The 24,127-nt window shown below is 36.0% G+C and overlaps 1 protein-coding gene across 4 annotated transcripts in view; it reads right to left on the bottom strand.

Moving 5' to 3' along the window:
* Positions 1–24,127, bottom strand: part of LRP6 (LDL receptor related protein 6) — a 122,855-nt gene that overhangs the window by 90,011 nt on the left and 8,717 nt on the right. For 3 of the 4 annotated variants that reach the window (XM_062592805.1, XM_062592789.1, XM_062592779.1), the window contains exon 2: positions 17,790–18,183. The exons of the other annotated variant lie outside the window; for it this stretch is intronic. Coding sequence is in view for 2 of the 3 variants with exons in the window: in XM_062592789.1 (XP_062448773.1) it covers positions 17,790–18,183 (394 nt within the window). In the remaining variant the exon portion in view is untranslated. The remainder of the gene's footprint in view (positions 1–17,789; positions 18,184–24,127) is intronic. 4 annotated transcript variants of the gene reach the window in all.

The following is a 24,127-nucleotide window of genomic DNA, read 5'->3' on the forward strand; positions in this document are numbered from 1 at the left end:
AATTTAACTGTAACAGAATGGATCTCCAGTTATATAAATGAAAAAAGTATAGGACTACCACTGAAGACAAAAATATGTTTGAAAAAAAGGTGTATGAAGGCATTCAAATAAAATGAGTTTTATTAACAGTATACAAAAGGGATAGTAATGGTAAGGTTTTCCCCCAAGTATGTGAGAAATATAGATAGTAATTTTATTCAGAGGAGTTTGTGGGTTTTTTGTTTTTGTTTTTTATTTTATGGTCTGTACTGTGAAGCTGTCAGAATAGCTTGGTTTTATACACTGTTACATAGTAAGCATGGAAAAAACAGCGCAGAGATGCCTGTGATTTAATGGCATGTACTATTGACAGCTTGATAGAATCAGGACAATTGTACAAAAGGAATAACTAGACAAGAAGGATGTATTCTGTTACCTGAGTAAGGAAACAAATGCACAGTTATCAACTTGTCTAACTAACAACCCAAGAAAATAAGGCATTGAACTTTTTTTGCAGCATAGGAAAAGAAAATGGACTTGTCAATGGTAGTAAGGAAATAGCCTAGCTGCTAAATTTTCTTCTAACTCCCTTTCTACATCTACAACAATGTCATTCCTTAATTTGCAATTCATGATTTTGAAGAAAGGGGAGTCTTAAGATATTTTTTTCATTTTATTCTAATTATCTAATATCTTCAGGATCAACTGAATGAGCTGGTACGATTATCTGATGCACGATAACTGCAGGTAAACCAAGTTTCATTCTGTAACTGAGTTTTTTTAATAGTCTTGTTCTAGGATAGGCATATAAGCTATTCTTAACAATGCTGTGTACAGTTCTCTGTGCTTAGGGAAGAAGCTGAAGATCCAAGTAATACATAGAAATACATGCTTGTACATATTAATGGTTGTGTTACTGCCTTAATGACTTCCAGTACAAAACTTTTCTCTACACAGAACCCTCCAGTGCTCCTTTACATAGGAAATCTTCTGTTCGACACTGCAGCCCTGAATTTGCCTTGGAAACAAATGCCAAAACAACTGAGGACTACTATTAAGGCAGCGGGGGGAGGAGAGTATGACTTCAAATTGCTTCATAGACAAAATCACTGGTTTAATGGAACTGAAATACAAAGACACTTATCAGAGTTTTATGAGTAATGACCACAGGACTCTAAATATTTGTAGTTCAATCTTGTGTCACTGAATCAGGGTTGATGTCTATTAGGAAGCCTCCAAGGCTGGAGCTTTCACCAAGCTTTAGTTTCTTGAATTGATACAGGAGAGAGAGATGAGCCTTTTGCACAAGCTTTTACACTCACACTAAGGATCTGTCCAATATACTCACAGAAAAAAACACCAGTGAGCAACAGTTACAAAACTGATAATCACTATAGTAACTTTGAAAGAGATTGTCTGTAAAAACAATAACTAGCATTCCTAGTTGAAAACCAGAATTGACAACTAAGACTACATAGCTCAACGAGCATGTAAAGCTAGAACTTTTACCAAGGAGAAGAAACACCATCTTTCCCCAGCTGCTCTCTTCCTGCCTCTTGGAAAACAAATATATATATATTTTACACAGCCAAATTTTGTTTGCTATGTCCTTCCTTATCCCCCTCAGCACCATTAAGACAGGTATTGAAATTTTGTTTGTCTGGATGATAAAGGTAAGCATTATTCCTACCTTTCGTGTAGGCAATGCCCAGTTTAACTATACAAACTAACGTGGTCAGGATGAAAAAGAGCTGACAAACGAGTGAGAGCTGGGGCTGTGGTAAGCACAGCACTTTCTTTTAGCAGCAATGCCAAGTGAAAGTGTTCAACTCATCTCGTGATGAATTGTCAATGAATGGCATAAAATCCTCAACTAAATCTTGACATAACCATTCCTTTCCCTTAAGTAAGCTTTGCTTGCTAAGATGATGCAACTCAAACATACTGGTTTTATTCCATACACTAATCTTTCTTGTGCAAAACACCTGTTGACATGACTACACAGTCTGGGTACCTATTACTTTATTTCATGGTCTGATTTGCTTCTAAACATCAGAGTTAAGCTTTCATCACTCCAAAGGTTACACACAGAAACCCGCCTTTTGGGAGATCTCCTGTTTATCTATGCAGTTATGTTCTGGTTATATAAGTGGTTTGACAGGTTTTAACTTTAAATTAAATACCATCTGACCCTGAACTAAAATATCCAGTTGCAAGGCATCCTGCCTCCATACTACCACCTTCCCCCAGGGTACATTTAGCCCTTTATTACACTTAAAACTCACAGCTCATACCCTTACAGATGACAAACCCAAAGCAATTGCCTATTTTAGACTTTGTGCAGCGTTGTGATTTTTAAATTATCGTCAGAGAACAAATATTTCCCTTATAAACAAGGCCACATATACTCCACAACAAATCCTTTATGTTCTACAACACAAGTAACTTTCTGTAGAAACAAATACCTTCTTCTAACCACAGAGCTATTACTGTGGTCTCATTCAGAAAACACTTACAGTTATGTAACACAGCCCAGCCTTATGACTCACAACACTACCCTACCACCATAGACCCCATATAACCTACCACGGCTTGCTCAACAGCAGTGCTTGGGAAGGTTTCTCAACACCACAATGAGACAAACTCAAAATAGCAGCTGTTTGGCTGAAACCATTTTTGCCATCTCCAAAAAGGTCAGGAATCTCAGAACACACAAGACCCACACTTCCCACTCCTTAAAGTCTTCATTTCCAAATCGCCCTATATCAGACCTGAGCCTACAGAGTATACCCTATAGCCCACGCACACAGAGCTGCCTGGCCATTTCGCTGTAGCGTATATTTAGCTTTCTCATGGTAACCTTGGAAATCACTACAGTACAGTACTATACTGAAGAAAATTTAATAACCGAACACACATAGTATTACCCTTGAAACATCCATCCAATGCATGCTCTTCTTCTGACAGTAGCAAAGCCTTGTCTATGGGATCATTTAACTTAATTCTACTGAGTAGGTTTGCCTACTTTTATAGATCTGAACACACAGAAAGACAAACAGAGGAATAATAAGCTCGGTAATAAACTCACTAATGTGCTATGAAACATGTCAAGAGTGACACAGACATGTTTTGTTTTGGTAAAACAAAAGTTTGGTTCCTTTTATGGCATGCAAATTCAACTCAATTACTTCTTATAACAGTAGTAGTAGTAAAATATTTTGGATGTGAAAAAATGGTAGAAAGCACAAAAACAGAGTTTGGCCTTCCCATGCTTCTGCTGAAGATGTTTTATAAGTTACATTTTCCTCATTAAAAGTAATTTTTTTTTAATTTTAAAAACTTCTCTTTCCATTATAGTCTCAAACCTTCCAAATTAATTTTAACTTTTTTTAGTGTTAGGCTAGCTATTAAGTCAAACCTATTAAAAAGAGACGAAGACTAAAACAAAATTGGATTCCGAAAGAACTCACAGAACTATTCGATGATTAACCTTCAGTTACCCTTGTTGAAGGGCAACTCTGCCTCAAACCAAAATACCATCCATATCCACTACTGTCTCTGAATTCACTGTCCAGCTGCAGAAAATTTAGGTTTCTGAGGAGAACTTCAAACATCTCAAATTCTAAGATGGGGAATAAATCTACCTATGAAAAAAGATCTTGGCTAAATAACATACTTTATTACTGAAACAAAATTGGGCATGGTCATTTTTGTCAACAGTTCCTATTGCTGAAATATTGAAAAAGGTGTTGTAATCAAATTAACAGGGCATGCAAATTGCACAACTCAGGCTACAAATGCCTAGGTAGAGATTCCACCAGGCCTTAAATTATCACTTTATTAACTTACATGATTTCTTGCCATTGCACAGAGACACAGCTAGCTTTGACTGCACATAATTTGCCTCCAATCTTTTCACTGTTGACTGCTTGAATGCAAGGATCATTCACATCATTTTATAATTTTGGAGATTTTTTTTTTTTTTTTTAAGACTGACAATTCTGCAGTCAGTCACACAAATGAAAGCCCCAAACTATCTCTGTTAAAATTAACACCCAGCTCTCAGCAGTACTGAAAAAACAAAAATAGATGCCAGTGCTTCATGACATCATAATTCCAGAGGGACAGACTAAGAAGGAAGAAACAAGTCCTGTAACTTCTTCAAATTCAGTCATAAAAAGGCTAACTGTTCCCACAGATTTTTATTATTGTTTCTAAAAATGGAGTCAGAAATTTTCCATCAGAAAAACACTTGTCAAGCAGTCACAGAACATATGTTTGACAAGCTGTCTCATACACTTTACATAAACTTCTTGGCCATGGGCACACCAAAGGAAACTTACCTACAAGCTACAGAGAATGATGAAAGTGTAAGTTTCCTGGTCCACCAGAACAAGGTATTTGCTAAGAAGATACAAGCGCAGGAGAAAAACACTCTTGTAAATAGCCACTCATATTATTATTATCAAGCTTAGAAATACTCTGACGCTTGGTCTCATTACCTACCTAGTACATTTTTCAAATTCTCAGCAAAGATTCATTTCATTAAGCAGATCTGGCATACAGTTAAATAGGGCAGAGCAGTCATCCTTCACATGGTTTTAAATATGGTTTCAGTCTTTCCTTATCTAACAGAAAAATATACATAGTAAGTTTACTTATATTCTTTACAATTAAACTTACATCCTAAACATGTAAACAATTCTTCTTGTCAAAGATTTGAATAGAATTTGAACTTACTATTCAGCAGTTACTGAAACAAAGTTTTATATAGCACATAGGTCCTGCAACTGAGAAACAAAATCCTATCTCTGTGAAAAAACACTGTTCTTTACCTAAAGAACATAATAGCTGTTTTGCCTTAACAGTATTAATACATTTTTTGGCTACTATAGCTACCATAGCCACTAAATAGCTATTAATATCTTTCTTAGCTTCATAGTCGACCACAACAAAGAAGCCTAAAAAAACAGGTAGTTCATAGGGCAGATTCTTAGAACTATCTTTAAGATGTTTTGGAAGAGAGAACTTCAGAAAATAAATAAATAAAAGCCACAGCACCATAGGATATGTTTAACATTTGCATTACATAGGCTCCCTCAAAAAACTGTAAGTAAAGCATACTATGAAACCTGAAAGCTTTAGTCTGAAAAGTGGATAATGTGCTTTTTCCTTTTTTTCGGGGGGGGAGGGGAGGAGGAAGGAGGTTGGGGAGACAGACTAAGAGAAGGGAGAGAAAGAAAGGCACAAGTAGATAATTTAGAGACATATAATTTTTTTTTCTTTTTAGGAAGACTGCCACCTTCTTGCACTTTCCAAGAAGTACTTAAGATGCAAACGCACTTCCAGCTTTTAATGCAAAACCTTAATTAAGTACAACTATTTTCAGAATACTTCCAACTTCTCAATAAATAAAAAATATTTTTGAATATTTCCTTTCATAAATCTACTAAATAATTAAGTGGCTCTGTAAATTCTTTCATTTGCAGAAAAGATTTTTTTCTTACTTGAGCAAGCAATTGGAAATTCAGGGATGGCAATCACCAAATGAACTCAGGCTTGAGATTAACAATGGAGTTTTTTTATGCCAAACCATTCATGGGCAGGAGCCTGAGACTAGATTTCTTAATCTACAATAAGACCAGCAAAACTCAAATCAAAGTTTAAGTATCAAGTAACTACCATGGATGACTTTCCACTTCATTTCAGAAATGTTATCTTTAAGCCTGTTTAATTTTTCAGGGTTGTTTTCTTTCTTTTAGTCTGGACTTCTGCTACTATGTCAAAGAGCTGCCAGGCAGCTTTTCCCAGTATGACACTTTATTTCTCGTTTTCCTGAAGTTGTATCTCAGAGCATGTACTTCTTATAAAGAAAGGATCATATGAAGTTTCTCTCTCCTTCATCTTTTCATCCTTCCAAAAATAGTAAGTTACCTCAATCTCTTAGCTACAGAACCACAAACTGATACATACTGAGTCCCGCAAAATGTAAATTTTTAATTCTGAATGAGTAATCCTGTCAAGATCAACAGAATAGTCGCAGGTAATGTATTTAAAAGGGTCACCAGATAAAAACTGAATGATTTTGCAGAAAAAAATGTTTCTTTTTGTGTACAAGTCTTACAGATTCCAGATTTTAACAGAGCAACCTCTGTAACAGATCCTAGGCACTTCCTTTTTGTAAATCATTTGATAGATATAACATTAATATTTAGTTATCTGCTGAGCTTACAAGTGTAAAATACACACATATATACACATTGCTTTCAAGATGAAGCTAGACAACCAGACTGTGAAAAGGGTGGGGGAGAAGGGGAGTAAAAAGTGGGGAAGGATATACAAATATTGTGTGGACTATATTGTGTAAATCACATCTCCAAGTTTTTAGCTGAGGTTATGTATTTCTAGGATGCCACACATGACAAATTCTCCAAAGAAGCTTTTAAAATATGTTCATGAAGGGGATAAATGGGATAGGTGAGGTGCTTTGGGAGATTTTAAAAATTGTACAGGTGGGGAAAGATCCCAAAGCATGCAAATATGCAGCGCCTCTCCTTATTTTTGTGTTTCAGAGAGTCAGAGGAACTAATCCCTTCACAGCCACCAATGAGAAATTCAGCTCCTAAAATTTCAACTTTAAATTACTAGAAGTTGTTTGAGAAAATTTCTCAAAAGGAAAAGAGTGACAGAGACAAGGAACGTAAACAGGAACCAGAGCTCTAAAATCTCAGTCTTCCCACTCTGTTGCAGGGGTGGCCCTTTGGCATCTACAATCCTATTCTCACTGAAGAAAAGGGGAAGACTTCTGTTACATTATGCAGTATTTGTATAGCCCTTGGAAACCATAAAGACTATCAAAATTCAAAAATCATCGAGCCTTTCTCCCAGTCATTGCTTGGCTCTAGCTCAGGTATATCCTGCTGGACACTCAAAAGCTGATGCATAAAAATCTGCTATTATCTTCTGATCTAATTTTCCTTTTTTAACCTTCATTAGCTCAATAACTGAGTGAGATCAGCACATACACCTTCTCCCTTCATCAGCTTCATAAAAAATGCGTACTAACAGGCAACAGCATGGAAATGGGCCACAGTTTGAAGGACATATATTTCAGAGCTGGGAACTCAGAACTGGCAGCAAAGAGTTCCTTTCTGTGACACAGTTACTGATGACTCTTCAGCTATGTAAACAGTGGGCAAAATGCTCAGGTTACATAAACTGATGAAATTGTAATGAAGCTAAAACAAATATGTCAATATTTGGACTCAACTCGCAGTTTGCCGAGTCTTACTTCTGTTTTGAAATATTTTTATGCAAGATGATGATTCTTTAGTTTAAATAACAAATTTCTGTCAAACCTCAAGAACACATTGTAACTTTCATGCTTTCATAGTATCAGTCTCTTTAAATCCAAATTTGGTTTGTAGCTATAAATTGTCGATTAGGACTATATAATTTATTTAATACTAAAGCTTTTAGTGGTTATGAGCAGCAATCAGACCTTTATTAAAACAAATCTCTGGTTTCACTATTGACTATTTAGCCAAGCAGTTATGAGTCTGCCAGCACAGCAAACAAGTGCTGGCTTGAATATGACATTTAAAAATCATTCTCCTCAAACAACTATAGTTTTATGTATGTTTAGGGGCCAATAGAAATTCTCAGCCAGAATTTCCAGATATCACTTCTGGTCACAATAGGCACATTACTAAACAGGGTTTTAAAGAATGTATCAGACCATCAGAATAAAACAAATTGTTTAATCAGGAAAGCACAGTAAAACTAACACACAAAACCCTTGCTTTCCACACAGTTAACAAAACATTTGAGTGAAATCTTCATATAATCAGGTAAAGCAACAGTTCACCACTTTATTTAAATAGCTGAGATTATTTAGGCTAGGTTTTCAATAATTAGGAAAATTAATTAGTAACATAAGCACTACACAAAAATACTTTGACATACAAACACAAATACACAGCAAGTACACAAAACTCCAGATCGTTACCAACTACTCAAGCTCCACCATATTATTCACACCTGCAGTAAGAACTACATTGTTTTGTTTTACACATCTGAAAGCATTCTTCCAGAATCATCTTACAGCTTGAGACTTATTGGAGCCAGTAGCTTTTTCAGATCACATACACATCCCAAGTAAGATTTTTCCCACCTTAATCTTTACCTCATCCAATCAGACTTATATGTACACCTAAACATGCACCTTTTGGACAGAATGTTTTACAAAAATACATCCACAAGAAAAAAGCATTCTTAAAATAAATACAAAGCATAATATCTTTCATTTGAGTTTACTCAAAAGATCTCCACAGTTTAACCTGAAAGGAGAACATTAGCATAAAATACAGTTTTATTCTATAAATAAATGCCTTTTTAGTAGTAAGAGAACCTTCTACTCAAGAACTGAAGATATTTCAACGCATCACTACAACATACAGCAAGAGAATCATGTCACTTAGTAATTTGCAAGACAGATTTCTTTAATTTTAGGATAAATTTCAACAACCTGCCAGAGCAGAGAAATAAATAAGATATAAGAAAAATTAATTTTCACACACAGATTTATTTAGAAAAAACCCTCTGACTTCACAGTGCTCTTAGTTACATAATCTCCTATCTTTAAAACTTCTTGCTTGAAATGACAGAGAAAACTTAACATGAGTGATACTTTACGCTGAAACATGGAATTAATATGTAGAAGTGAGAATCAGAAAGGTTCCCATGAGAAATAAAAATGTAAAGCACACATTAGACAACCTTGGGGAAAAAGGAAGGGTAGAGAAATGGACTCAGAATGGATGTTGATAATTTTAAAGAGGAGAACAGTATTAAAAGTATTAAACTACTGAGGGCCAAAAAAATATATTCATATTCTTTATATTACTCCTCATCAAGGAAAAAATATTTCCGTATTTATGGTTTTGGTGTGTGTTTTTAATGTTTTAAGATAGAATTAGCATGTTTTAAGCATAAGATACAATTAACTATACACAGACACCACGAATACATATTACATATACATTCTTACCCACATACATGCATTTAAAACACACAATTTAAGATCTAGAGTATTACTGTGAAATAACATCACTGCTCCATCTGACGTAGCTCAGCTCCCATAGAGAATGAGGTTGAGGTTTTTTATTGCTGCATTATTACGGAACACCTACAACTACTAGACATTTTAAAAGCAGCTTAGAAGTGGGCATCCATTACCAAAGTGGTGGACAGACTGGAAATGCACCATGTATGCTACAACAGAAGCTGATACAACAGAGGTAGAAGTAATAATTCTTTCTCCATCTATCTGGCAGAAATCAAAAGCACTGATGTTTGCTTTGCTCAGCTCATTTTCAGATCTTTCATATACAGATTCTTAAACAGCAGAATTGAATCACTTTGCACATAGACCCAGCTACAATCCTGGCATACTGACTGTAATTTTTGAGCCATTTTCCTCCTCCTGCGGTCACAATACAAATTACCTAACATAAATCTTTATTTATTAGGACTACTCAAAATTTATGTCCCTATTGGTCTTCCTTTTTTAATAGTTGCATTTGATACAGTATTTTTCCCATATCCTATGTACAGTTTATTACACCACTACCTTTTATTTGAACATTTTACAGAGAAGACTGTATTGAAGTATTCTCCATAGAGGTAGTTATTTTTTCCAGCTACATGGCCAAATAAAGATGGCTCTTCCACAGATCTTCACTTTTTTTTTTTTTTTTGGTATGTTAACCATGCTGAACTTTCACACAGCTGAGTGCTACCATTCTTTTTTAAATGAACAATCTGCACTTTGAAGAATGTGATCAGTCTGTTTTAAAACATGCTAACAAGTAAATTTATCAGCTATTTGCAAGAAATGGAGTACTAAATCTATCCTTTTCATCAGCAAAATAATACCAACAAACAACTTCCACCACAGGAACAAAATGGTGCCCAAAGGAACAGATCTCAGTTTCTGCTCTGTTTTCCACAATAGAAGATAAAAACTTTAGAGACACATTTAGTTCCCCAAAGCAGAATATTACCAATTTTAGAAGAGAAGGGGGGTGGAAATAAAATCCAAACAGCTTCATCTTGATTTTAAATTAAAGAAAAAAAAGGAAAAAAGAAAGAAAAAAAACCCCACAAAACTCTTCTCTGGCACTTGTCCTTCCATTTCCACACCCCCCAACTCCATAAAAAGCACACTCATTATCACAAGACAAGAAACCATTACATTCTTCAGTAAGAATGAAGCAGCAAGATCTTTGAATATAAACTCTGCTTATGGCAGAAAGTGCATTTTTACCAGCAAAGCTTATTTATAAAGGGAGGAAGTGCAGGCACAAGATGAACAGAGGAAGTTTAAATATATTGGAATGAGCTGTATCAGCAAAAGCATAGTTTTGCCAATAATGTTCTCCTTCATGTAGGTCTGGTTTTAACACATACTATCCATAAGGCTCATCACAGTGTCCAGAAAACTCTTAAAAATCCTGCTTTGAAGTAGTAAAGAGATTATAAACAAATCTTTTCTTTAAGATGAAACACAAAAATAAATTTACAGCAATTTCCAATTATTAGGATGAACCAGTTCCAACTGTTTTTAGAGAGCAATCAAAAGGTTTCTCTCCACTAAAAATCTAGTAAGATGTCATGGATTCTAAATTAATGATTTCCTGATAAATATCACCAATTTAGACAAGTTATATTTTGGAGGGAGAGGGGAAGATTACTTCTTTTGTTTTATTACCTTGCCTCAGAAATGGATTTTCTTTAAAAGCCACTGCACTACTCTAATACTACTACTTTGAACTACTTAAGCAGGAATATAGAACAAACTATATATCAGATTACAACTCTCTTCAGCAAATTAATTTGATCTCCCTAATAACTCCCTGTTAATTGTTATTAAAAGTTGTCTTGAGTAATTTTAAAACATGTTTGCTCGCACACCTTTAAAAAAACATATTAACCAGTAATGGTTACAAGAAATTCAAAATCATGATTTAAAATATAGCTTTCCCTCTCTTCACTCAGCATAAAGTTTCATTCAAAATACTGTTAGCAAAAAATTTGTGAACAAACAAGTTTTAAAATAGGTATCTTCATAGTCTAGACTTGGATGCTAGTTATAATTGTAATGACTGAAAATGCCAATAAAAAGAGCATGCCCAAAGACGCATCACTAGAGGCTATTCATGAAGACCATAAATTACTACATCAATTTAAACACTTAGTTCCAACTTACTAAACAAATGCTGTAAGTAAACATTAAAAAAAAAAAATCCTTATTGCTGTTATCACTGCAGCAATGAGGTACACAGTAAGGGACAGGCTGAATCATCCTCTTCAAAATAGTCAATAGATTATCATTCAATATACCATATACACATGCCTCAGAGAAAAAACCCCACAACCCAACACACACAGTGAAAAAAGAAAACAATGGACTTAGTGTTTTGACAGATGAACACCGCAGTGCTTCAAAACGTTAGAAGTTTACTCGAAGTGAAGTTGGCAAAAAGGAAAACAGAGTCCTCAGCTTATCCAGTCTGCAGACTTGCTTGCTAGCTCAAGCACTGAATGAAGGTGGTAGGGAAAAAAAAGGGGTATTTTCAAACTTGCCTAGAGCTAAAAGCATCTAAAACTTTCAGGTACCTGAGTCTATAAGAAAAATTTCTTTTGGAAAAGTCAGTTATGTGCATTTGAGTCTGACTCCTATCTCCTTCCACAAGGAGAAAATTTGATAAAGTATCTGAAAAATAAGAAAAATAATGTAGTGAATACATTCCTCTGAGCTCCTGGCAATCTCTGGCAGTAAGCTGAGAATAGACAGTTAATTCCAATAATACCGAAAACCAGCACAGCAAGATTTACAAGAGAGGTCACCTCTCCAAGCCTTAACTGTTTTAAATATATGGGTTCCTGGTTACCTTCCTTCTCCTCCTTCAGACAAAGAGGAGGAGAAAGAAATGAACTTTTGGAGCTGTGAAAAATAATATTGTCACCAAAAACAGCACCTTCACAATGCGACATTTAACCACACAGATGTATTCTAACGACACACTAGAAACCAGTGTTGCATGAACAGATCTCAAACCAGGTGAAATCTTGAGAAAGAACTCTTCAAAATGAAGAGATATTCAATGAGATTAAAAGCAAATGAAACTTAAAAAGAGTTATGACCAAATGCTTTATTACAGTATGTGAACAGTGGCCAACCTTCTTGGTCCCACAAACCACAAAGATCTTCATATGACTGAGACCTAGAAAGTAAATCCCTTATACTCCAGAAAGAGAGAGAGATCTGGGACTAGTTCACCAGCAGAAGATAACAAGGACATGCCAGAGACCATGATAGCCTTTTGCAGGATGAAGCTGTGCTTGGCATGCTGGCAGGCTTTGAATAACACAGGAACATTGGCCCAGTCAGCCTTTTCTGAATTATATTCTCCTATGCCTGTGGATTCAGATCACTCAACAATCCCTGTGCTAGGATCATCCTACCTCTAGTGATGTTGGTGCTGCATTTTAGATCTTTTAAGTGTTCCATGCAACTCAAAAGCCAGGGCAAGCCACCAGCATAATCAGGACAATCTGTGCAAAACTTGCAATTTTTCAGGTTAGCTTCATTAGCTTTAAGTCACCAACAAGTATGTTTGTTTAATCTTCTAGCTGTGATCAGAATTTAGACTGATCCTCTGCGAACAACAAACTTATTTGGTGAAAGCAGAAAGAAAGCAGAAAGAAAGCAGAAAGAAAGCAGAAAGAAAGCAGAAAGAAAGCAGAAAGAAAGCAGAAAGAAAGCAGAAAGAAAGCAGAAAGAAAGCAGAAAGAAAGCAGAAAGAAAGCAGAAAGAAAGCAGAAAGAAAGCAGAAAGAAAGCAGAAAGAAAGCAGAAAGAAAGCAGAAAGAAAGCAGAAAGAAAGCAGAAAGAAAGCAGAAAGAAAGCAGAAAGAAAGCAGAAAGAAAGCAGCCTCAATATTCTAACAACGAAATTACTCAAAACTAGCAAACCCATAAAACAGTGCAGTACTTGCAACTAACAACATCTTCTGATACGTGGAGCTTGCTAATGTGAAAAAAAAAATACTGCTGTAAAACTACATGCAAGCACTTCAGCAGTTTACAGGTTTCAAACCAGCTTGAAACTTGCACATACTCATCTAATAACCTTAAAAAAAAAAAAAAAAAATCCTTACTGCACAGGCCACTATATGCCAATAAGCACAGTGCACTAATCTGCTACCTGTGAAATATGTTAGTATCAGCAGGAGCTCCAGAAGAACTTTCAAACAGAAGCAATCTGCTCAAGAGAGCTGGCATAGGGCAAGAGAATAATGAAGCAAAGCCTCCAGTTATTTGCACTATATTTGGAGCTTGCATATAAGGTGCCATTTTGTATAACACTGACTCTTTTGCAAACATAAGAAATCCTTCATTGCAGACTTATTCATCATTAAAACAACGCTTTTTGCCAAAGATACTGTAACTTATTAGAATCAACTATCTTCCTTTTCTTACATTGTTTTATAACATGCACTACTCAACAACAAGAGTTGCATAGAAACTGGTGGTATATGATATGCAGATGTAAAGCCTGCACTACAGCTGCAAGAATTCATCATACTTTATATGCTTAGATGTAAGTTTCCATCTTTAAAGAAAGAACAAAAAGAAATAGAAAGTATATATATTCCATAGAAAGTTTAAATTAAACAAAAAAAAAAAAAAAAAAAATATGTTTCAAGGAAGGCGTTAAATTTGAAGAGTTTCCCAACACACAAATATTTCATCCAGAAATCAACTTAAGCTGTCATAAAAGTGTTGTAGCTCTTTGGACTCTAGTTCCAATCATTAACTGAAAACCTTTACCATCTGAAAGCTTAACAAGAGTTTAACAATTAAGGTAACTCCATAGAGTCACTTCATTTAAAACATGTCCTGAGAAGTAAGCAATTAGTCAGCACGTCTGGGAGCCACTTGAAATTCGTTCTTATGTTGAACAATATACCTAGAAGAAAAGCCACTTCATTTCGATAGCAGTGCTTATAAAGAAAGCTGATCAAGTTGTCTAAAGGATAATTTGGGGGGAAATGTAACCATAGCAATGGAGTCTTTTCCATGAGGGCTCTAGGGTTGTACAAATAACATGAAAAATAGCATTATAGATTTACAGTACCACATGATAAAGCAATATTTGCTCAATAAATTGAATAAATATAGCAATTTTTCCATCATAATTAGTGATGTAGAAAAATCTTTTCTACTTTCAATTTTTGAGTGAGCAATCCCTAAACACATTGCACATACCGGTCTACTTCCTGCGCATCCCTGGAAAAGGTCTTCTCAATGTTAAAAGTATTCAAGTACATCCCACCCCTAGCCTCTGATCTTATTAAGAAGATCTCATGTTTAACACAGAGATCAGGAAAAAATAATAGTTTCAGAAAGGATAACTAGAGCCAAATGGCTTCCTGAAGGAGCACTGAAAACCCTAGCTGGTTCCAAAAAAAAAAAGGCTGAGCAAGCACTCCATTCCCTTCCTCTTTATCTGAGCTCCCTTTTTTTCCTCTCCTGGTACACACACAATGTTTTTGTCACTGTCAAGATTGTCAAATCAGAAAAAAAGTAAAATAAGTTGTAAGGTATGAAAACGAGAAATTAAAAACTTAAAATTTTAAGTGTACCTTACAGAGCTCACCAATAAGATGAGTTCTAGACATTTTAGATTCTGCTGGCTTCCTAGACAAGAACATAAGAATATAAAAGTTAAGCTTGGTTGCTGTGTCTCAGTTATCAAGAAGCATTTTCTGTTTGCAAATGTATTACATTTCTCATTATTGATAACAGACATGAGAAACAAGTCTAATTTCTACTCTAGTATTTTATAATTATATACGTGTGTTGTATACACACACACACACACACACTTAACAGATGGTTTTGGCAGCAAAGGTAACCCAAACCACTTATTCCTTTAATCACCACTACTGTTGCTGTAACATGTTCTGAGAGAGTACAATCTTACTCCTTTGGACCACAGCAGTTTAGAGCACACACCTTCAAAAGATGACGTACACTCTACGTCATCTACAAAAGTACTCTCTAGCAGATAAGTTGCTGGGAAAAAGACTAGAATGCTGATGAAACATTTCATCTGTCCTATATGGGACACTGCCACAAAAATACATTACTCAATACTGTATATTTGTGTTTGCTTAAATCATTTTTAAACATTTATTTCAGTGTAGTCATTCTCATGTTTTTAGCAACATAGATATGTATAACATACACACACACGCACACGTGCACAAAACACGAGCTCACTTCAGTGTTTAGTTCAGTTTGATCAGGAAATGTATTGGTTTCACCTCCTGGCTCCCAGGAAGAGACAAGATCCAGCTGTCCTGGAGGGTCAAGATGCTGCAGAAGTGCGTTTGTGCACACACACGTGTGTGTACCCACATGCAAATCTAAAGCTTGAAACAAACAGATCAAAGATACTTTAAGTATCCTACTTTAGATAAACTGTCAAAAAAAAAAAAAAAAAAACTAATGAAAATTGGAATTTGTAGAGATCTTAGTTTTAAATATATGTTGCTAAAGCACTTTTTGTGACTTGCAAGTGTACATAGTTTTGTATATGGAATAATCATCAATTGGATGTAAGAGAAGACAGACTAGACTCTGGGAAAAGCAGATGGGTTTTGAATCTCTAAGTTTTAGCTTTTGCCAACTATTCTTAGACCCTTTCATGGTCTATTCTTACCACTGTCTGCCAGGTAACACTACGAAATTCAAATATATTTATGTGGCAAAAAATAATAAATATTAGGAAAGAAGCACACATGTAAGAACAGGTTTGGGATTTGGAATATTTACATCCCTGTGCTGATGCCACCTGTTTTTCAAGCTTTGGAGAAAGTTCTGAGTGTGACCAGATTTATTAAAGACTCAGAGAGGTTTTCTACCTTAAAATTACATAAAAATTTGCAACTTTTGCAACTGTTGTATATACTACTGTACTAGTTTTCTCCCTCCCTGAGATGTGCCCTACATGTAACAACTTATAAAATGATCTCTAGGAAGATTTAGGAAAAAAAAAAAAAAAATAAAAAACCTCATCCTTCAATTAGTCCTTTTCTACTTTTTAAATCCAAGCATACTGAAATTTTTACTCCTATTGTTTTAACAGATCATCAGAACAGAAAAAGTTATGAGTAGGCTTTACTTTTGATCTGTTCCATTTCATTTCTTGCACTTTCTTCTTCAGGCAATTATTATGAAAGAGTGCAAGTATATGCAATCATCTTGTTTAAGTGTTAAGCACATTACTACACATATCCTGAAAATACAAACATTCATCTTTCCTAACTGAAGAAAATCAATGTCTCTCTGGTTACAAGCCAAATCAAAACCATTTTGTTTGTGTTTCTCCTCCCTGTTCTATCACAGTTTTGGGGTGGGTTCAAGTGGCATAGCTTTTCTTGTATCCTTACATAGGTTTAGAATCTGATAAATAAAACTGTACTATTGTTGGTTCTGTTTTATAAGTAATGAAGAGATGGGAAAAGATTAAGTCCATTCTTCTGCTATTTCCAGAACTGTCAACAAAAGCAATTCAAAGGAAACATTTTTCCTGTATATATTGTTAAAGGCTGATTGAAGCTTGTGGAAGAAAATATTACAGTATTTCTTAGAAGTTCAGGAAGGAGGCCATATTTTACAAAAGGACATTCTTCTCTTTCAGGAAAAAGACCCAAACATCCAAATTCAACAAATTACAATATAAAGAAACAGTATTAGGGTAACAATTAAAATAACCCACATCTTTCTAAAGAAAAAAATCCTTCTTTTTTTCATCCACATCATTAAGACTGAAAAATGTTGCTTGATAGGAAGTACAACAGATATCTTTTTTATGAGCAAACAGACAAATAAGTTCTATACTACAGATAAAGAAAATATCAGAAGATTATACAACATAAAGGATGTTCCATTAGTCTTTCACTTTGGGACAGTGAGTTATTTTATCACTGATGACTACATTTTAGGTAAACTTATATCAGCCATTCATATAACGTCAAAACAAAACAGAATTTAGTATTTCTGGTAACAGTTTAGTCCAAGGATTGAAATAAAAGGGGATTATACATTTTAAGTCATTTATAGAGACTGAAGTAAGAGTTGAGAAAAATTAAACCTGTTCTGGAACTGGCTAATCCCAAACATAGGACATTAAAGAAGGAGAAGGGCGGGGGGGGGGGGGGGGGGGAAATCCTCACAGGTGGAGAGAAGAGAGCCTTTCCATAACTTTTCTAATTGAGTGCTAATATAAGTCTCTCAAAATACTATTAATACAATGTGCTGATTTATCTCAGTTATGTTGTTACAATAAACACCAACACTGAACAAGGCCCCGACAATTTCAGTTATTCAACACCGCAGCGAGGGACAAGCTTGTCTAGGGGCAAGTAATGGGCTTTCGAGCAGGCTGCACTTGTTTTCAAATTTCTGTTCATCTTCTGCACTTCTGCCAAAATAATTTTTTCCTGTAATATACTTTTATGAATGTCTAATAATTCCAGGTTGTTTATAAACCAAAATAAATACAATTTCTGAAGTGCAAATTATTTTCAGATCAGACTAATAGAAAGAGAAGGAAATAATGTAGAATGATTTAGGATACCTTTAATAACATTATCATTAACATTTAGAATCATTTAAGAAACAAGTAACAGCAGAGATTCTAATATTTGTAATTACTTTGTTTTAACAAAGACTTACCCTCTTGCAGGATCTAAGGCAATTGCTCTGGGTTGATCCAGTTCTTGCCAAAATAAAACTTTTCTCAATGATCCATCTAAATTAGAAACTTCAATCCGATTTGTTTCGGAATCTGTCCAGTATAATTTCTCTCCCAGCCAGTCACATGCCAGCCCATCAGGTGACAAAAGTCCAGAAATGACCACATTTTGTACACTCCCAGATTTATTGAATTCTGTTCGTTTAATAGCTTCTTCACTTACGTCACTCCAGTATATCAACCCCTGTACAAACACAAAGTCCACTGCTGCTGCATCCTCCAAGCCACCCACAACAACTGTGGCATTCTCCTTTCCATTTGTGGCATCCACCAGTCGCAGATCACGTCGGTTCGCATACAGCAACAGCGGGGCAGCTTTAAAGGGGAGAAATAAGGGGTGGGGGGATAGATGGAGACATTAACACCACTCAAAATACGTACAACTTTTGGCCTACTGCACCATGATTGCACAACTACTAAATTAAGAAATAAAGGGGGGGGGGAAGGAAATCACATTTTGAAGTTTGACTGAAAAGCACCGACTCAAAGGGTTTCAACAGCACTACAACTAAAGACAGTAACTGTAATGGGCAGCTCATTATTCTAGGCTGTGCATTATTAAAATAAGATTAAAAGGAAAAGGAAGAGAACAAAGAAAATAGAGGTTTGAAGTGCCCAAATGACACTTTTCTGTATGCTTAAATAAGATGGGTGCTTTCTAGATGCTTAAGTAAGAGTCAAGGACAAAGGTAAAGCAGCTTTCTAAGCTTTCAGTGCTGGCCTCCACAAATGTTCATTTTTTGCTTGAATTTAGTAATATACTTCCCATTAATTTTTAAAAAAATACAACTCACATCAGGCTGTAAGAGATATTTGTGTGCTGATACTCTCTAAAATTATGTATCCTGGATATTTTATACATAATGCAACTAAATACAAAATGCTTTGCACAGACCAAGATGAATGATGTTTTATAGAGCATCAACATTGGTATGGAGATGTAGAGAAAAAATAAATCTACAAAACCTGGACAATGTATTCTTTCAAATTAAGCTTCCCCACTCCTGTATTTAGCTCTCTGATGGAAAGCCTTTATTTTTACATTCTTTATTTGCCTACTGTATCCATTTGCACAGGCTGTAGTTTTCATATGCAACACATGAAGACCCAGTAAGATGATTAATGAAAACTAGTAGTCCTGAAAACAGATCTTTAAAAATGATTGTTTAACAGTCCTTAACCATCAGCAATATCTAACATCCTGAAAATTCTAGCTACATTCCTACTTCAAAAAGAAGTTAAGAAAAATGTTTCCTTTTTAAGCAAAACAGGAGAAAAAAAACGCTGTTTTAAACCCACGGTCAGAAAAATATGTCTACCTTTCACTATGGTTACTTGGATACTACAGTGACGAAGCTATGCAGCAGCATCTAGACACACATTATGGTTGGCACACTAAATGCTCATGTATCCATCATCACAGCAGTTTAATAAAAGTCTTTCAGGTTTATTCTGCAGTATAGGCAGACAATTTCCACTTCAAGAGAGATGCATGTTCTAACAGAAAGGCCTGCATTTATAGAGCCAAAGATGCACATGGCTGAATGGAGTCAAGATGGCTGACAGAAAAGATACAGTTCTTATACGAGGGACTTGCACTGAAATTAGAAATAACAATGCCTAATAAATAAATATACACTTGAAAGAAAAAAAAATCAAAATTCTGAGATCAGACTACTACCCAAATCACTGTAAAGCTGTTTATCAAAGACTCTGCTGCACGTGCATTGGGAGACACTGAAGAGACTAAGTAGTTCCTTAATCTACCTCCAACTAAACAAGTGCTGCTATATATATTTAGAAGGCTTCCCTCTCAGCCTTAAGAAATTAAATTGTTTAGCCTATCTTCTTAATTTCAGAAACATTGAACATAAATTGATTTATACCAAACATTTGACTTTAGGCAGGGGGTGTGAGTAGGGGGGGGACATAGTTGCATTAGACTTTTCTGCTGGAGGAGGATATAAATGTTTGTTGTGTAACAAAAAATTCAGTTTATTTCCACAGAGAAGGTGTAGACCTCTTCAAATTAGAGAGCAGAATCATTTTATTAAGTAGGTTTATTATCTTTCTGTAACTTCTCCTTCCTTGCCTAACTTCCCACCTCCTAATGTATCATAGTAGAGTTTAAGTACAAGCTGCTTAAAAAAGAGTGCATTTAGGAGGGCAAATAAAACAAAGAACAAAATCCAATAAACTTAAAGTAGTAAAGAAAAAAAACAATATATCTGTCTACTTTTAAAGCTCCCATACAGTTGTAACCTGAAAAATCCAGTTATTAGCAGCTCAATATCATCTAGTGCACCATAGAAAACCATGCAGCCAACTGGCAGAGCTCTCTCTAAGAAGACAGCATGCTCAGCATTTGAAAAAGGGTAAATCCATGCAAAAACGAATACAGACTCCATTATTATGTACAACACGGAACAAGAGTGCCCATGCACACAGCATGCACTGAATTGGAATACCAGGCATGTCAACTGTAATCACTGAGGCCTGAAGGCACTGCTGAGCTGAACACAGCTGCCTTCCATAGGTTATTCACTCTGTACTGGAGCTCAGATCTGACTGAGGAATGACTGCAGAAAACATCCTTTTCATAAATGATACAAGTTATTTGAATGAGGGTTCAGAAGAAACATAGCCCCACTAAGGATATGTACTTTCAGACAGATTGAATCAAAGACAACTTGTAACACATTCTGCAGGACTGGCAGATGAGAATACTATGCTTTCCAATTTGTTGCAACATTCAGGAATGAAACATGTATCACCAGAATAACAAAAAACAGGTTAGTTCCCCTATGGCTTCCAACTGCTCCCAGAAACCTAACTTGTGATACTCGGTAGTAATGCTGCTGACTTCATCTTTGCCACTTGCTTGAATCAAATAGAATCATCCTTTTCTGAAAGGAAAATTGTGACAGAAGACTGTGGTGCATAGGACCCAAAGGCCAAAGGACCTGAAAAGAATGGCTTTTGTGAATAACAATTATGCATCATACTAACTACCTACAGAAGGGTCTCCAAGAGAAACTCTTTTAAAAGCTAGTCAAGAGTTTCAGTTTAACTTGTGATAGAGCAAGGAGATGCAAATCAGATTTATTAAAAAAAAAAAAGATGTCAAAGCTGAACTCTTTACATACGCTTCTGTTTCTATAGATAAACAAATATTTTTAGCAGTATCAAACCATAACACATGAAAAGAAATATTTATACACTTTTAAAAGTAAAAGGAAAAATGCCTGTCTTGGAAATCAGCAACTGAAATCATAATCCATGTTACAATGTGTTGTTTACTCTTCTAATTATGGAGAAGCATCAATTCAGAGTAAAAGCTATGCTTAGTAATAAAATAACTTTTTTTTTTTTGCTTGCATCAGCTAATAAGAACAAGCATTTTCTTCATGAATGAAACATGAATGAGACACAGCACAGCGTCCTAGATTAGGCTCTGCACGGGTGAGGGATTTGCCAAATGCCTTGGCGGAATGACACACCCCTACAAAAAAAAATTTTAACACACTTCAACCACAACAAAAATCTTTTAAGTCATAAGAAGGCCCTGTCACCAGTACATCATTGAACCTAACTGCTTCTTAACACAGCTATTCATGCAGTGCTTTCCATAAACTTATCAAAATCAATATTATAAATCTGTTACTGTCTTTTTGCCCTACCTTCACCACTAGAATTCTGCATCAAAATCCTACTCCTTCCCCCCTGATTTTATCTTGTACCAAATATTCCTCTTGGCTCAAAATCTTGTCTCCCTCCCTAGTGTACTGAAACATGCTAATCCCCATGATACTTCGGTCTTGCTTCCTTAAGACTTGTTTAGTTAATCTCATTTGGTACATCTCATTTGTGAACATCTAATACTAGATTTAAAGTATTGCAGTCACAGGATATAAAGTGATAAGCCAACATAAAATCATTTTACCAGAACAACACTTAATTTTTTTCAAGTTTTTTTTATTATTATTTATTTATTTTTTATTATTAAGAGGCAGCTTTAAACTGGCAGAATTTTTCAGATTGTATTTTTTGTAGCTAGTCTAGAGGCTTTTCCCACAAGTTCCTGTTTGGTCCCTTCCACTTTCAATGATCCATGACACCCCTGGGTGTCATAAGGTCGGTGCTACCTTCAGCAGGCTCTTTTTCTCTCACTGATCTGGAATTTGGACTGGTTGAGACTATTTAACATCATCTCATTTCCCCCCAATCCCTTTTTTCTTATCTCCAACCCCCAGCAGTGCAGTTCTACTCCTTGCTTAGTTAAGGGCCATTTCCCAGGCTGATTCAAATCATTACATCAGTGAAAGGTTTGATTGGGTTAGTGAGTCAAATCAACTCAAGAAGGGGTTCAGCAAACTCCAAAACTAACATAAGGCAAGCAGCAGGGAGTTGAAAGGGGGAGCAGCTCTCCGTTTTTTTTTTTTTTTTTTTTTTTTTGGCAGCCCGTTGGATCTGCTCAAGGTGCGAGTTGAGCCACATGCTTTCTCCCTGCCTCCGCCTTCAGCTGTAGGTTCCTGACCTCTCTTTTGTGAGTGCTAGCGCTTGTCTGATAGCACAGTGTAGACAGTTAAATTAGAAAAAAAGCTACCTCTGCCAGAAAAAGAAAGAAAGAAAAAAAAAAAAAAAAGCAGTAGTTTCAGCCTGTCATCATCCAGAACCAGTTCAACACAAAAATCAGTATACACAAGTATTACATAAGTAATGATATACCAGGCAAAGGCAAGACCACATCAACTCTGCCAGATTAGCTGGACCAGTGGCTTGCTAACCTCTGAATGAGGAAAGGACCCAACAGAATAGAGGTGACCACCCTCATCTGCAGTAACACTGCCCAGTGTGGCCCAGCCAGTAATACAAGGTGAGTGCCCAAATGCTAAAGCAACATCCTTGCAAAAGTCCATCACTAAGAAACCCAAGGACTGTTAAATTAGAAAATGACAGACAGATATTCATCAAGCTGGAAAGAAAACTCCCCCACTTTTCATCATCTTTTTGAAGAGCTTGGAACACCCACAGGTGATTCAATATTGCCAAGTACGGTGCCACAAAGACTGCAAACGTGAAAACCAGAAAAGAGGAGACACAGCACAGCGTCCTAGATTAGGCTCTGCACGGGTGAGGGATTTGCCAAATGCCTTGGCGGAATGACACACCCCTACATCCAGCCCCCAAAGAAGGCAGGGAAACTGGTATAGATAACCAGAAAAAACTGTTAATTGCAGCCTCCTCGAAACCATTCTATACAGAAAAATCCTTTAAATACTACAGCCCTCTCTATTTCCAAAATGTTCCACAGAGAGCCAACACAAGAATATAAGAAAAAAACCTATCAACTGACACATGGGTTATGTCAGAGTCAATTGCAAAGATTCCCTTCACTCTGCAGGTTTTAAATTTCTTCAACACTGCTTACAATTGTAAGAAATTTTGTACATTTGTTCTCTTTGAATATCTGTCATTTGTTCCTTAGTTTAGAGGAGCAAAGAAGAAGGGTTTTGTACAGGTTAAGTTTTGGTTCCTGTCCCCAGTGTAGGGGTGAGAGAAAGGATTGCAATAAGAATTTGAATCATCATCTTCACTCCTCAGGAAAAAAAAAATGCAAATGAATGCAGTGTTTGTAGTGAAACAGTGCTGTTGTGGACAGTTGAGGCAACATTGGAAATAAAAGCCTGGGCTTCTGACTATATCAGTCAGAAGACTGGCACGTTGCAATGAAAGACAAAACAAAATCTTCCCCAAAAAGCAGGGACCCAGGACCAAGAGACATATAGACTAATGTTTCATATTTTCAAACAAACAAACAAAAAATCTCCAGAAAAAGATGTAGGTGTTTCAGCACAGCAAGCAGCAGGCCAGGGATTTTGCTCTAAGTGCTCAGTCAGAATGAACAGCAGCAGCACTGACAGCAGCCCCCATTCCACCTTCACTGTGAAGGGAGAGCTCGCCTCTGTCTGAACCTCCCTGTTTTCACAGATATACTTGCAGGACACAGCAGGCAACCCAGACTCTAGTAATTAAGCAGGAAGCAGCCCAGGCTTGTCAGAGGACAAGAGGACCCTTCCTCTTTTCAGCTAACCTAAAACACGTTCCATATCCTAAAGCTGTTCAGATTTTAACTAGAAAAGTTGAAGGGACAGTCAGGATTGCAAGCGAATGATATGAGTCAAAACATCAGTGAAAAAGCAGAGCCACCAAGCTGCAATGATGGCACGTGGATTCCATACAGAGTCTCTACTGTCAG

This window comes from Rhea pennata, chromosome 1, assembly GCF_028389875.1.
Source record: "Rhea pennata isolate bPtePen1 chromosome 1, bPtePen1.pri, whole genome shotgun sequence".
Classification (NCBI taxonomy): Eukaryota; Metazoa; Chordata; class Aves; order Rheiformes; family Rheidae; genus Rhea; species Rhea pennata.